General features: G+C 30.3%; 1 protein-coding gene across 3 annotated transcripts; it reads right to left on the reverse strand.

Annotated features, from left to right (window-relative positions):
- Window positions 1-802: 802 nt before the first annotated feature.
- LOC109792171 (branched-chain amino acid aminotransferase 2, chloroplastic) lies at window positions 803-11650 on the reverse strand. 3 transcript variants are annotated; one of them, XM_083066248.1, is made up of 13 exons: window positions 11382-11650; window positions 10920-11274; window positions 10529-10594; window positions 7615-7837; window positions 7451-7539; window positions 6959-7133; window positions 6615-6791; window positions 6398-6529; window positions 5838-5936; window positions 5302-5418; window positions 4829-4924; window positions 1451-1563; window positions 803-1190 (listed from the first exon to the last, which is right to left on the reverse strand). In XM_083066248.1, the coding sequence occupies exons 2-13, from the start codon at window positions 11129-11131 to the stop codon at window positions 1076-1078; spliced, it is 1614 nt and encodes a 537-aa protein (XP_082922374.1). In that variant the 5' UTR covers window positions 11132-11274; window positions 11382-11650; the 3' UTR covers window positions 803-1075. The 3 variants fall into 3 exon arrangements, with proteins under 3 accessions (XP_082922374.1, XP_020207138.2, XP_082922375.1); XM_020351549.3 differs by lacking the exon at window positions 10529-10594 and having other exon boundaries at window positions 11382-11643; XM_083066249.1 differs by lacking the exons at window positions 7451-7539; window positions 7615-7837; window positions 10529-10594 and having other exon boundaries at window positions 11382-11643.
- Window positions 11651-11880: the final 230 nt, after the last annotated feature.

Consider the following 11880-nt stretch of genomic DNA (forward strand, 5'->3'; position numbering starts at 1 on the left):
TAAGTTATTTCTATAAGATAATATTATTTATTTAAGTTGTCACTTTTTAAAATTATTTTTAATAAACAAAAGACCTAATTATAATTTTGGTCATTCAAAATAATATAATTGTTTCATATTCTAATTATGCCAATTAATTGTAATTGTATGATTTTGATTTTTTCTATTGTTAAGTAATTTAATAGATTTTTACCAATTTCGCAATTGATATTGCCACAATTAAGTTATCTAAATATTGCAATGGTATTATTTTAGTTTCTTCTATTATTAAATAATTTAACAGATTATTCACCGTCTCAACATAAACATCATCCCCTGCTGGTAAGAGGCAAGCCAACCTGCCAGAAACTCAAACTGAAACTCAAACCTGACAGTGGAATTTGAATTTACGAGCACAAATAGGTTATGTCAGACTCGACGATGCCTGGCTTATTTCGTTACCTGGTCATTCGAATCTATTATTGTCACTATACTAACAAGTATATACTGGTACCATAGATTGTTTTAATTTCGCAACTACCGTTAGGCTAATAACTACGGGGACTCGGGGAGCACCGAGAAGAACCATTTCCAAACAAGGAAAGGAATTAACCAATAAGAAACATAGCTCTAAACCTTTGGGTAGTACCATCAGGGTAATCAAGTTTTCGCTAATTAGTAAAAACTAAAAAGCAAAACTGCTGTACATCGATTGAGATCGATTAGGACCTCCTTCAATTATTCTGTTGCTTTTACGCATCGCCCCTATTTCTACATCCTTCCACGGAAAAAATTTGCTAAAAAAAAGAGACAAGAACAGATAGGGTACACAATTACGGCATCTAGAATTCTATTTTTCAACCAATAAAAGGTAAACTAATCCACTGAATACTGATAATGACTCCTCCAGCTGGCAAGAAAATAAACAAATCTAGAATTATTTTTTTTTTGTTCTTGCTAGTCATTCAATAGAAATAAACACACCACAATACTATCTACAGCAGCTCATCATATATGATAGAAAAATTTTAAACTTGAGATCGGAGATTCAAAGAGACTGCAGCAAAACATGCATTGCAAGTTATGCTTAGTGCGCTTATCTCAGCTCAACAGTCCAATTCATCTCATCCTGCGAAAGACCCATCTGTAATCTGGTAAGAACAGTGTAAAGTTGCTGTGAAACCACTCCAATACCGTTCCCATATGATACCCTGCAGAAATTAAAAATAAAAAATGACATTCAAAATGGCTTTATAGCCAATGATTAGCATAAAAAAATAAATAAATAAATAAAAATAAAAAAAGTTTCAGAAAATTTCAGTTGGCAGGGTACTTGGTTTAAAGCAGGGTGGGGGGAAAGGGCATCAACGAACAATTTGCCGTTTTTTCGTTCTTGCTTTGCTCTCCCAATTAACATATTCGTTAATAATGTACAAAATGCAAATTGTCTTTCGAAATTACTACAATGTACCTCTTGCCATGATAAGTAATACTGCCAACAGGTGATACAACCACAGCTGTTCCTGTGCAGAAGACCTCGTCCGCATCCAGTAATTCATCCACTGATACTAATCGCTCCTCAACCTGCACAACATTAGATGAACCGTGAGAATGAAGAATAAAATTGTGTAGCTAATGCCAATAGAAACAAGATGAAAGGAATAGTATAGTATAAAATCAAATTAAAGACTAACGTGTATCCTGTCAAGCCCTTTCCAGGTGACATTGAGGAACACTTGGCAAGAATCGATAATTAAGAAACAAATAAATAGAGAATTAGACACGACTCAAAAGACACCGAGGTGGTCAAATGCCTAAACAAAGGGCGTTCTAGAATCACTCCAGAAATGTTAAGATTGAGTAGTTTGAGAAGGCATTTTATATGACAAAATCATTCATCTATTGCATGACATTTGCAAAGTTTTAAATTATTAACAGCGATCTTGCCAATCAAATCAAATTTCTCAGCAGGAGACCGAGCAGACAATGAGCAAATGAAGATTAAGGTCTTGTTTGTTTAATGTTTTCAAAAACCCTAAACCCTAAACGAAGGCATTTTATGTGACAAAATCATTCACCTATTGCATAACATTTGCAAAGTTTTAAATTATTAAGAGCGACCTTGCCAATCAAATCAAAATTCTCAGCTGGAGACTGAGCAGACAATGAGCAAATGAAGATTAAGGTCTTGTTTGTTTAATGTTTTCAAAACAGTTTTCTGTTTTTGAAATTTGAAAAATGATACTTGTCAAACAAAATTGTATAACGATTTGAACAACATTATTTTTATTGTCTTTCTTTCTCTATTCATTTATTATATTTATTAATGATGGAGAGATGAGAGAGATAAATACAAAAAAATGATGTATGATTGTTATATGTGAATCATTACTCTTTAAAATTGTTTGTTAATAATGCACATTTGAAAGTATTTGTCTCTTTAACACATTTCTATTTTCTAAAATTTGTCCTGAGTAATTGAAGAAAACAGAAGAAAAAGATAATAGAAGGTAAAATGTATTAAGGATGAAGAAGGAAAAACTTTGGTCATAGATTACGAAACTAAGGAGAAATGGGAGAACTAATTTATTTTGTGTTTCAATGATGGACAAGGGTCGACTTGTAATATGGAAGAATTGAAAATCCAAAGAGGACAAACAAAATATGATGCAAAATGTTTTGAAGAGATTAAAAAAAAATTAAAAAAAAAAAAAAAAAAACCTTAAGAATATAGATAATGGTAAAGTTGTTGGAGAATAGGATATCATTTGGCTCACTAAGCTACTTAATAAGATATTGAGATGTAAGAAACTACTAAATGGGTGGAGGAGGAACTCTTTAGTTCCTATATATGAGAACAAGGAGAATATTCAAAATTGTGTAAACTACAAAAGGATAAAATAAAACTTATGAATCACATTATGAAATTACAAGAAAAAGTGATATAGATTAAGAGAACACACTAGGATTGTAAAGAATCAATTAGGATTTATACTAATAAGGTTTACAACAAAAGTTATTTATCTTCTATGATGGTTGATAAGAAAAAGACTTGCATATAGTTTTAATTGATTTGGAAGACATATCATTAAGGATGGCAAAAGAACCTATATCCGTCAATATCCATGGAAAAAATCTGTCACAGAGAATAAATAGATAGTTTAAATGGATATTTGCAGATAACACGTACAAGTAGAATTTTTTTACCTATCTATAAATGGGACGGGAGTGGATATGATAATATTCATACCCACAAGTATTTGTTAAGTAAAATTACTTAAATATTTATATGTTTATCTTGCATTATTTTTTTAATATTTTCAACAAAATTAACATTAAATGCAATATGCAAGTTAAAAAATTAATGTCAATTGTTTATCTTTAATATTTCAATAGAATTAACATCAAATACAAACTTAAATTTATTTATAATATTTTTTAAAAAAATTGAAAAAAATTCACAAATATTCATGAATATGAGGGTATTTATAAAGTTCGCAAGTTTCCACTTAACAGATATCCATGCAGGTATGGGCAAATATGGGGCAAATTTTTATCTAACAGGGTGCGGACAGAGGTACCCTACTAACTGCTACCATGGGACTTCATTGTCATCCCTATATATAACCAAGTTCAAGAGGCGTTGTAGTAGGCTTTGGAAAAGAAAGGTGATTTTGAGGCTTATACTCAAATTATACAAGACAATTAATGACGTAAGCGTGAGAACTCCGAGATGTGTCAAAGTACTATTCTATAAGGATAGATTTATATCGAGGCTTATTCTTAGGTCCCATCTGAAATACAATCTTAGATGTGCTTACCAAGAATACAAAAGATTATTTCCACATAGATGCTTTTTGCGGATGATATTATTTTGATTGAAGAATTCAGGAAGAGGATAACTCAACTTTCTTTGGAGACAGATAGTGAAATTAAAGGGCTTTTGTTTGACCAACATGATGTGGTATGGTTGGCAAATAACCATGTCTCTTAAGCATGTGGTTAGAAATTCAATCCTTATGTTCGTGTCTATAGAAAGGAAAAGTCAGTCCCTTAAATATATATCAATACCTCAAAAGATTAAGTCTCTAGCTCTTGGTTGGTGGGATACCATAGTTTAGTCCAAAAAAAATGGGGGTTTTCACTTGAGTTAGGATAAAACAAAGTACAAGCATTGCAATTTTAGCAAGAAATAAGAGGAAAATAACTTGGAAGAAAACCGAGTGGTTAAAATGGAGGAAAATGTCAAGAATTATTTGTGATTACAAAGTACCTACCAAGCTCAAAAAAAAAAAAAAAAGTTTTATCCTATAGCTAGATAACTATTTATACTCTATGGTAGTGAATGTATAGCTTGAAAAAGATAACAAGAGAAAAAAGTGAGAGCAGTAGAAATAATAATGTTAAGATAGATGTATGATAATACAAGAAGTGATACAATATGAAATGATTGTATACAAGAAGAGATTTGTGTAACACCTATTGAGAAAAAGATGACAAAAATCAGACAAGGTGGTTTGGACATGTGCAAAAAACGCTACTTAAGTCACCAATGAGAGTAAATTGAATGGTTATTAGCCTTGTCAAAAAAAATAAAAGGAAAATCAAGAAAGACATTAGAGGAAATTATAAAAATGAGATCATGACAAATAATATCCTTAATAATTTGGTTTTTAATAGAGCCAAATGGTGTTGTATGATATATGTAACTAACTTCATTTAGTGGGATAAAGTTATTGTTGTTATTGTAATTTAGAAAGTATAGCTCACTAAGATAAAAATATCACAATTGTAAGATATCAAACAAATAATATTTATCAATCATCTCTCCTTAACTACAATTTAGTACCTGGAATCCTTGGCTTCGAGCAACATCAATTATACTTTTGCGAGTAATACCAGGAAGGATTGTCCCTTTAATAGCTGGAGTTGAAATAACGTTACCCTGAAAAGAAATGTGAATAATGGAATCATGACGCAGTGAATTCTAATGAAGTGGATACTGTTTGAAAACAATACATGTAAACGTGAATATAGGGGATAAAGGAAGCCACAAAATATATACAATAGCACCAATGAAATTACACCAGAATCCATCCTAAATAAAACATGTGACAAAATAAGATTGAAAAACTTCATAACCATCCAAACAAGAATTATATGAAACTAACAAATATATTCAGATTAGCATAAAAGTGCCCTTGTTTATGTATTTGTGAGAGAAAAGACACGGTGACTACTGGCAAATAATACCATGCAACAGCCACGCATATTAACAATGAAAAATATCTTGAATTCAAACTGGTTCATTGAGTATAATACCTTAACAACAAAAATGTTGCACGAAGAAACCTCCTCTAAATATCTTTTGTGCACACAGTCAAGGTATAAAACATCAGAGTAGCCTTTAGCTTTTGCTGCAGACTGTGCCTTCAGAACCTACAAAGAATAATTGCACATGTACACACAGAGAGAAAGGAAGCAATTTAAAAATATGAGTAAACAAGGTAAAGTATACCAGTGGCAAGAAATGAGAATTAAGAAAGCAAACAAATAACTAAAGCAAACACTGTGACGTTGCTGTTATAATGGTTAGGTCTATCAATAAAAAAATATAGTAATTGTAAGAGAAAAAAACTGAACGCTACATAAGAAAATCCAGTTTTCTTGTCCATTTAGCAAGTACAAGAATGCGATTTAGTATTTAGTTACAGATATAAACAAAATTAAAAAAATTGAAAAATCTTGGGTTTGAAATTGTTGATGATTTAAAAATAAAGCAAACAGATAGGAACATGTGAAAACAAGTGACAGTGGACAACAAACAAGAAAGTAGAAGGGGATGCAATCTGGCTTACAGCAGCATAGTTTCCAATGGTCTTCACACCTCCAGTGCCACCAGGAGTTGCACGATGTAATTCATTTTCCACAATCAAATTGATTGGGGCCAATCCTTCCTGTGGTGACATTGACACTCCATTACTTTATGAAGGGGTATAAGTACGTTTTAAATTTCCACAATAAAAGGTACAGAAAGATACAAGTATGACATGTTATGATGGAAATAATAATTACTATGATAGCATGATACTGATAAAAGTTGTAGAAGTAGAAAATAAATCATGCAACACAATAATTTCATTTCATACTGTTAGTTTTCTTCATCCTTTCATACTGCAAATTCAACCCATTCAGTCACATCAACAAAACCTTATAAAAAACAAATTTCCAATTAATGTTGCATCCCTATTCTCATAATATCCAAAAAAAAAATGTCCCAGTCTCTAAGCCATATTTGAGTAAATCTTTCAAACCTCTCTTGCATATGGGATTTGGACCAAAATTTGTTATTTCCATCTGAAAGAAGATAATGAAGTTGAAAAACATACATATATAAACAAAAGTAAATATGCCTTACCTTGAAGTAGTTCCCAACAGGTGAGACATAAATTAGAAAGGTGTACTCTGGAGAAGGTGCAAGACCAAGTACAGGCCCACTTCCCATTAGCAAAGGTCTAATATACAAGGAACCTTTACCTGCAGGGGGAACCTGAAACCAAATATCACCTAATCAATCCATGCACGTTAAAATATCTAAAATGTCTATGGCAATGACAGGGCTCTACAGTACCCACCCAACGTTGGTTTGCTAAAACTGTATCCTTTACAGCTTCCACAAACTGCTCCACAGTAGGCGATGGCATGCACATCCGCTCCGCACCTACCTGCAGCCGCAAAGCATTTTCTTCTGGCCGGAAGAGAAGTATTCTCCCATCTTGCTTCCGGTATGCTTTCAAACCCTCGAATAATCCCTACATTCGTGAACCAGAGATATACATTCTTCATCAAACAAACAACAACACCGACAACAATCTACTATCAATCACAGTTCCCTTAAACAAATTCAAATACCAAGCATTGTAATCAGTTCAAAAGCAATTCAATATGCCTCACATAAATAAATAAAATATAAGCCCACCTGTCCATAGTTTAAAACTCCAGCAGAGGGGTTCAATTCGATGTTCCCAAAACGCTGGAGTTCACCTTTGGAGAAGGTTCCACCTCGTGCACATTTCATGATATACATATAATCCGTGGGTTGAAGGCCAAACCCAAGGTTGTCCCATTCTATGTCAGCTAGCTCAAAGGTTTCACTGCACCATTCCAATTTCCAAGTTATTATTACATCTAAACAACAAAAGCAAATCCACGTTATAATATGGTATCAGAACCTATATCCTAGCAACTATTAATTGTAGTTAGACCTATCTTATCACTGAAAGATGTCGAGTCCAACAAACTTCAGACTGAAGATGTCTCGTGCTCCAACAATAAGACTATAATAGTATATATATATATATATAAGTATCACTTTACAAACAACCGATTTTAAAAGATTAAATTATACTCCATACTACATTCTTAAAACGATAAAAAAAAAAAAAAAAAAAAAAAAAAAAAAAAAAAAAACCTGTAGGATTCAGATACAGTGGCAGAAGGCCTGATAGGAGAAGCGGCTTCCAAAACATTATGCGAAGTGAGAGGAAAGTGCTTTTGAATCTGCAAACGGAAAATCGATTACGCGAAAAGGAGCTAATGAGAAAAGAGTGAGCGAGAAATGAAAAAGGAGAAAACCTTTAGAGAGAGAGAAGGCGCGAAAAGGAACGGAGATTGGCTAGAGAGGAAAGAGGAAGAATGTCGCGAGGGACAGATCGGGAGACTGAGTCGAATGCGTGCGGAGACGGCGCTGCTCTCCATTTTCTGTTTCTCTCCAATCCAACCACAGCGAGAAGAAGAAGGTGTGAAGTGCACGTGGGTTATACTTATGTGATTCGCAATCTCTTCTTTCTTGTAATGACTAATGACACAGATTAGTGTTAGGTTACCCAAGGAATGTGAATCAGTGGAAGGTTGACTGTTATAGACGGATTAGTGATCCTCTACGCCCTTCTTAAACTGCAACGCCCATTTTCTCCGTCCAAAATCGGTCACTTTAAATTAAAAGATATTTTTAATTTTTACTAAATATTTGAGCCGTCCAAATGAAAGCTGCATCGCGTGCAATTTATATTTAGAGTAGCGGATCACCTAATATTTTTGTTTTAATAAAGGAGGAAGTAGTAAATGGCTAAATGCACGATTAACACACCTAACTTTTAATCTAAGGCGGCTATTATTTATACGAATGTTTTGAGACATGTGCGGGTATGCGAAATAAGCTTGGTTAATCTAATAATAGAAATTTATCATGATGTTATATTTAAATTTTATCACTACTATTATCTTTAAAAAGAGACAAGAGACCGTTTATGTCTCTTTATTTTGAAAAAATATAAAATCATATATTAGTGAGTACACAAAACTTTTATTATAATTATAGAGAGAGCAAATTTTGTGATGATTTTTTTTATTCATGAAAATTGGACATGGATATTTAGAGAATTTTCATAACTCACATACCATGCTCAATCAACTGAATTAGATTTCACTAATAAATTTAAATTTTTTTTGATGATTTTAGTAATTAGACTTTTATAGCGGTGATTCTTATACAATTGTGCTCCATTTATTTTGACATCAAGAAATAATATTTTACTTAAAATTTATAAATAAATAAAAACACTTCTATCTTTAAAGTAAGTTAATAGTTTGATTTTTATTCTTACAAATAATTTTTTTTTTATATTTACTGAATAATTGACCAATTTAAAATTATAAAATATTTCATTATCACTATAAATATATTTATGAATTCAATTACTGACACATGATTTCATTTATTGGAGTTATATTTGTCATTTTATAAATTTAAAAGGTTGTTTTTGGTAACTCAATTTTGAGAATTAATGAGTTTTAAAGAGTGACTTTTAACTATATACATTTGAATTTGAAAATTCTATTTCAATAAAGATAAATATTATTAGTTTTCTTACATTTATTATAATGTTATATTTTTTTTGTTAACATAAATATAACTACTAAATATAACGAAACTTATGATTGCTAAATTTAATGAAAATATTATTATTAAAGGTGATAATATTTTAATTTTTAATTATCTTAATTATAATTTTCAAATCTTAATATCTTTTGATAAGACAAATTCATGTTATTTAAAATTCAATAGTTTTTTAAAATAATAATTAAAGATAATTAAGGTAACGAAAATTATTATTGATAAACATATTTGAAAATGTCAAAATTATAATAAAAATAAATATGAGCAAAATTTATTTATGATTTGGAATTTAATAATTGATTCTTACAATACATCAAATTCATGTTAACTTTTATAATTTGTAATACATGTATCACTTATCTCTAAATTTAGATCACATATATCATATCAACTTAGGTCGTTGTAAGTAATGGGGTTTTGTGTTATTTAATTGAATAATCAAGGTTTAAATCTTGATTCTTGCAAAAGATAACACGTACTATTGAATAATGTTTTATAAATATTTAGTTTGGTTAAACCATTATTATTTTTGCATTATTTCATTATTTTTTATGATCATGTTATTTCATCATTAATAATATGAAAATAAAATAAGTAATTAGTATTTTAATCAAACGATTCTCTAAAAAAAAACACAGTAATCACATGAGTAAAATAAGTAACTAATATGTTTTTTAAAAAAAAGTAACTAATACTCATCTATATATAAATAAAAAAGATTAATTTTACACATATTAAAAAAGTTAATTAAATATGTTTAATTTTCATAATTTCACATAACATGTACACTACATTTATTAAAATATTGTTAAGTATAATTATTGTAGATAATGCTCATATATATTATTTTAGGGTCATTTTTGAATTAAGAGTATTAAATAAAAATGACTTAAATAAAATTTATTTACCCATTAATTCATTTGAATTAATGAAACAAAATATCCAATAATTTTTTTAATTTTTTTAAAATTTACAAATTTGATCTATACATTAAAAATTTTAAATCGTTGAAATTTGATATAAAACATGAATTATTGAATGGAATAAATTTAGATAGACTTACTCCTAAAATAAAAAGATCTCTCCTCATATATATATATATATATATATATATATATATATCTTTTGTCCATGAAAAATAAATATATTTTAATTTTAATTTTTTTTAAAAATTATATTTTTTATTCTTTTAAAATTTAAAATTATTATTTTAGTTCTATTACTATATGACTTATTTTAACTATTTATATATATTCATAGAAGGTTATGTAATCATTTTAAATAATACTTATAACTGTCTTTGATACTTTATATATAATATTTTTAATTTTTTGTATAAATATTTAAAATAATATTATATATATACTTTAAAATGATCATTAAGTATTAAAAGTAATAATTTTAAATTTTTAGAATGATGAAAATTAAAAAAAATTACATAAATCCAATTCAAAATTTATTTAGTTTAAAAGGAGAAAAATAGTGTTAACAAATTTTAGAAGTATAAAAAATCTAAAATAAAATAAAATTAAAATCAAAACTCGGTGAATCTATAATTATCATTACCAATCTGCATATCCTTATCCTCACCTATAGTCCATGTTCACGGTGACACAGCACACGCATAAATATCTGAGGGAACTTGTTAAAGGCAGCCTGCAAACGGCAGAATTTTCTGAGCCTAGGATGGAAGCTAAACTGCTAGGCTAACCTTTCTCATCGTATAAAATCAGCACTAGAAAGTTAAATTATTACTCAAAGTTTCAGACAGTGTCACAAACATATAAATGATATCATTCATAAACAAAAAAGAAAGGGAAACGTACCTATTATCAACTAGAATATGTCAAAAATTGTATATTAGACAGTAGAGAGTAGATTCAAGTGAAAGTATGTCAAATTAAGCAATGAATTTAATATATGAATAGAAGAATGTCTCCATACAAAAAAGGAACACAGAAGCAAAGTAAGTGTAACTCACTGTCTATAGATGCTCCGGAACTGGTCCGCTGTTGTTTCCTTCGCATATTTCTTCCAATTTTGCGAAAATACTGGATCCACAAGGTATAGCCATCTCTTTAATTTGAGAATTTGATTGATCAGTTTTGTTCCCATGAAGATTGAATTTGTGAATTCCAACTGTAGGATTATGCAAATGATTCTTTGATTCTTGATTGCAGACACTGACAGCATCAATCATCTCGGAAGTTACTTCTGATACATGTATAGTTTTATCTACCATCACTACATGAGCACCTTCAGAGTTCCCTAGTGTTTGATTTGATAATATTGACAGCTGATGAACCTTTGATACATCTGATTGGGTCGGAATTGCACTGAAAATAAAAATCAATAGATAACTTCAAAATCCATAGGGCAACTACATATAATAACTATCTATATCTTAAATTATATATAGATAGATAGATAACCAGGGCCGTACCTGCATGTACCGTCAGTACTGATCTGGTCTAAAGGATTCTCGATTGGCTGTTCTAATCGCAGTTTCTTATTCTGCCTTGGATCTTGAAGTGGATCTCCAATTCTAAAGTTCCCACGACCTCTTTTCCATTTTCTCACGTGACATCCATCCGAAAGTAAAGTGACAGTTCTATTCACATCTTTCTTAATTTCGGATTCAAAATCATTTACTCCGTTAATATCTTTAGCAGGAGATGGTACTTCAAGAATTACTTTCGGTTCTCCAAAAGAAAATCTCCTTTGCTGCCTCTTCCCAACATTATCAAAAGATTTGCCATCCATCGAGTGCTTTTGACCATTGCCATAATTTGAAATCCGAGAAACTACAGCCTTATCATCACCATGCACGAGTAGCTTCGCAGGGGAACGCCTAAAAATTAGTTCAGTGCATCGTTTGATCCATGAGGATTGAACGGGGCTTGGAGGAGAAACATAAGATGACTTCGGCACAAATGGAGTGT

Source organism: Cajanus cajan, chromosome 11 (genome assembly GCF_000230855.2).
Source record: "Cajanus cajan strain Asha chromosome 11, NIPB_CcT2T_4, whole genome shotgun sequence".
In the NCBI taxonomy this organism is placed as follows: Eukaryota; Viridiplantae; Streptophyta; class Magnoliopsida; order Fabales; family Fabaceae; genus Cajanus; species Cajanus cajan.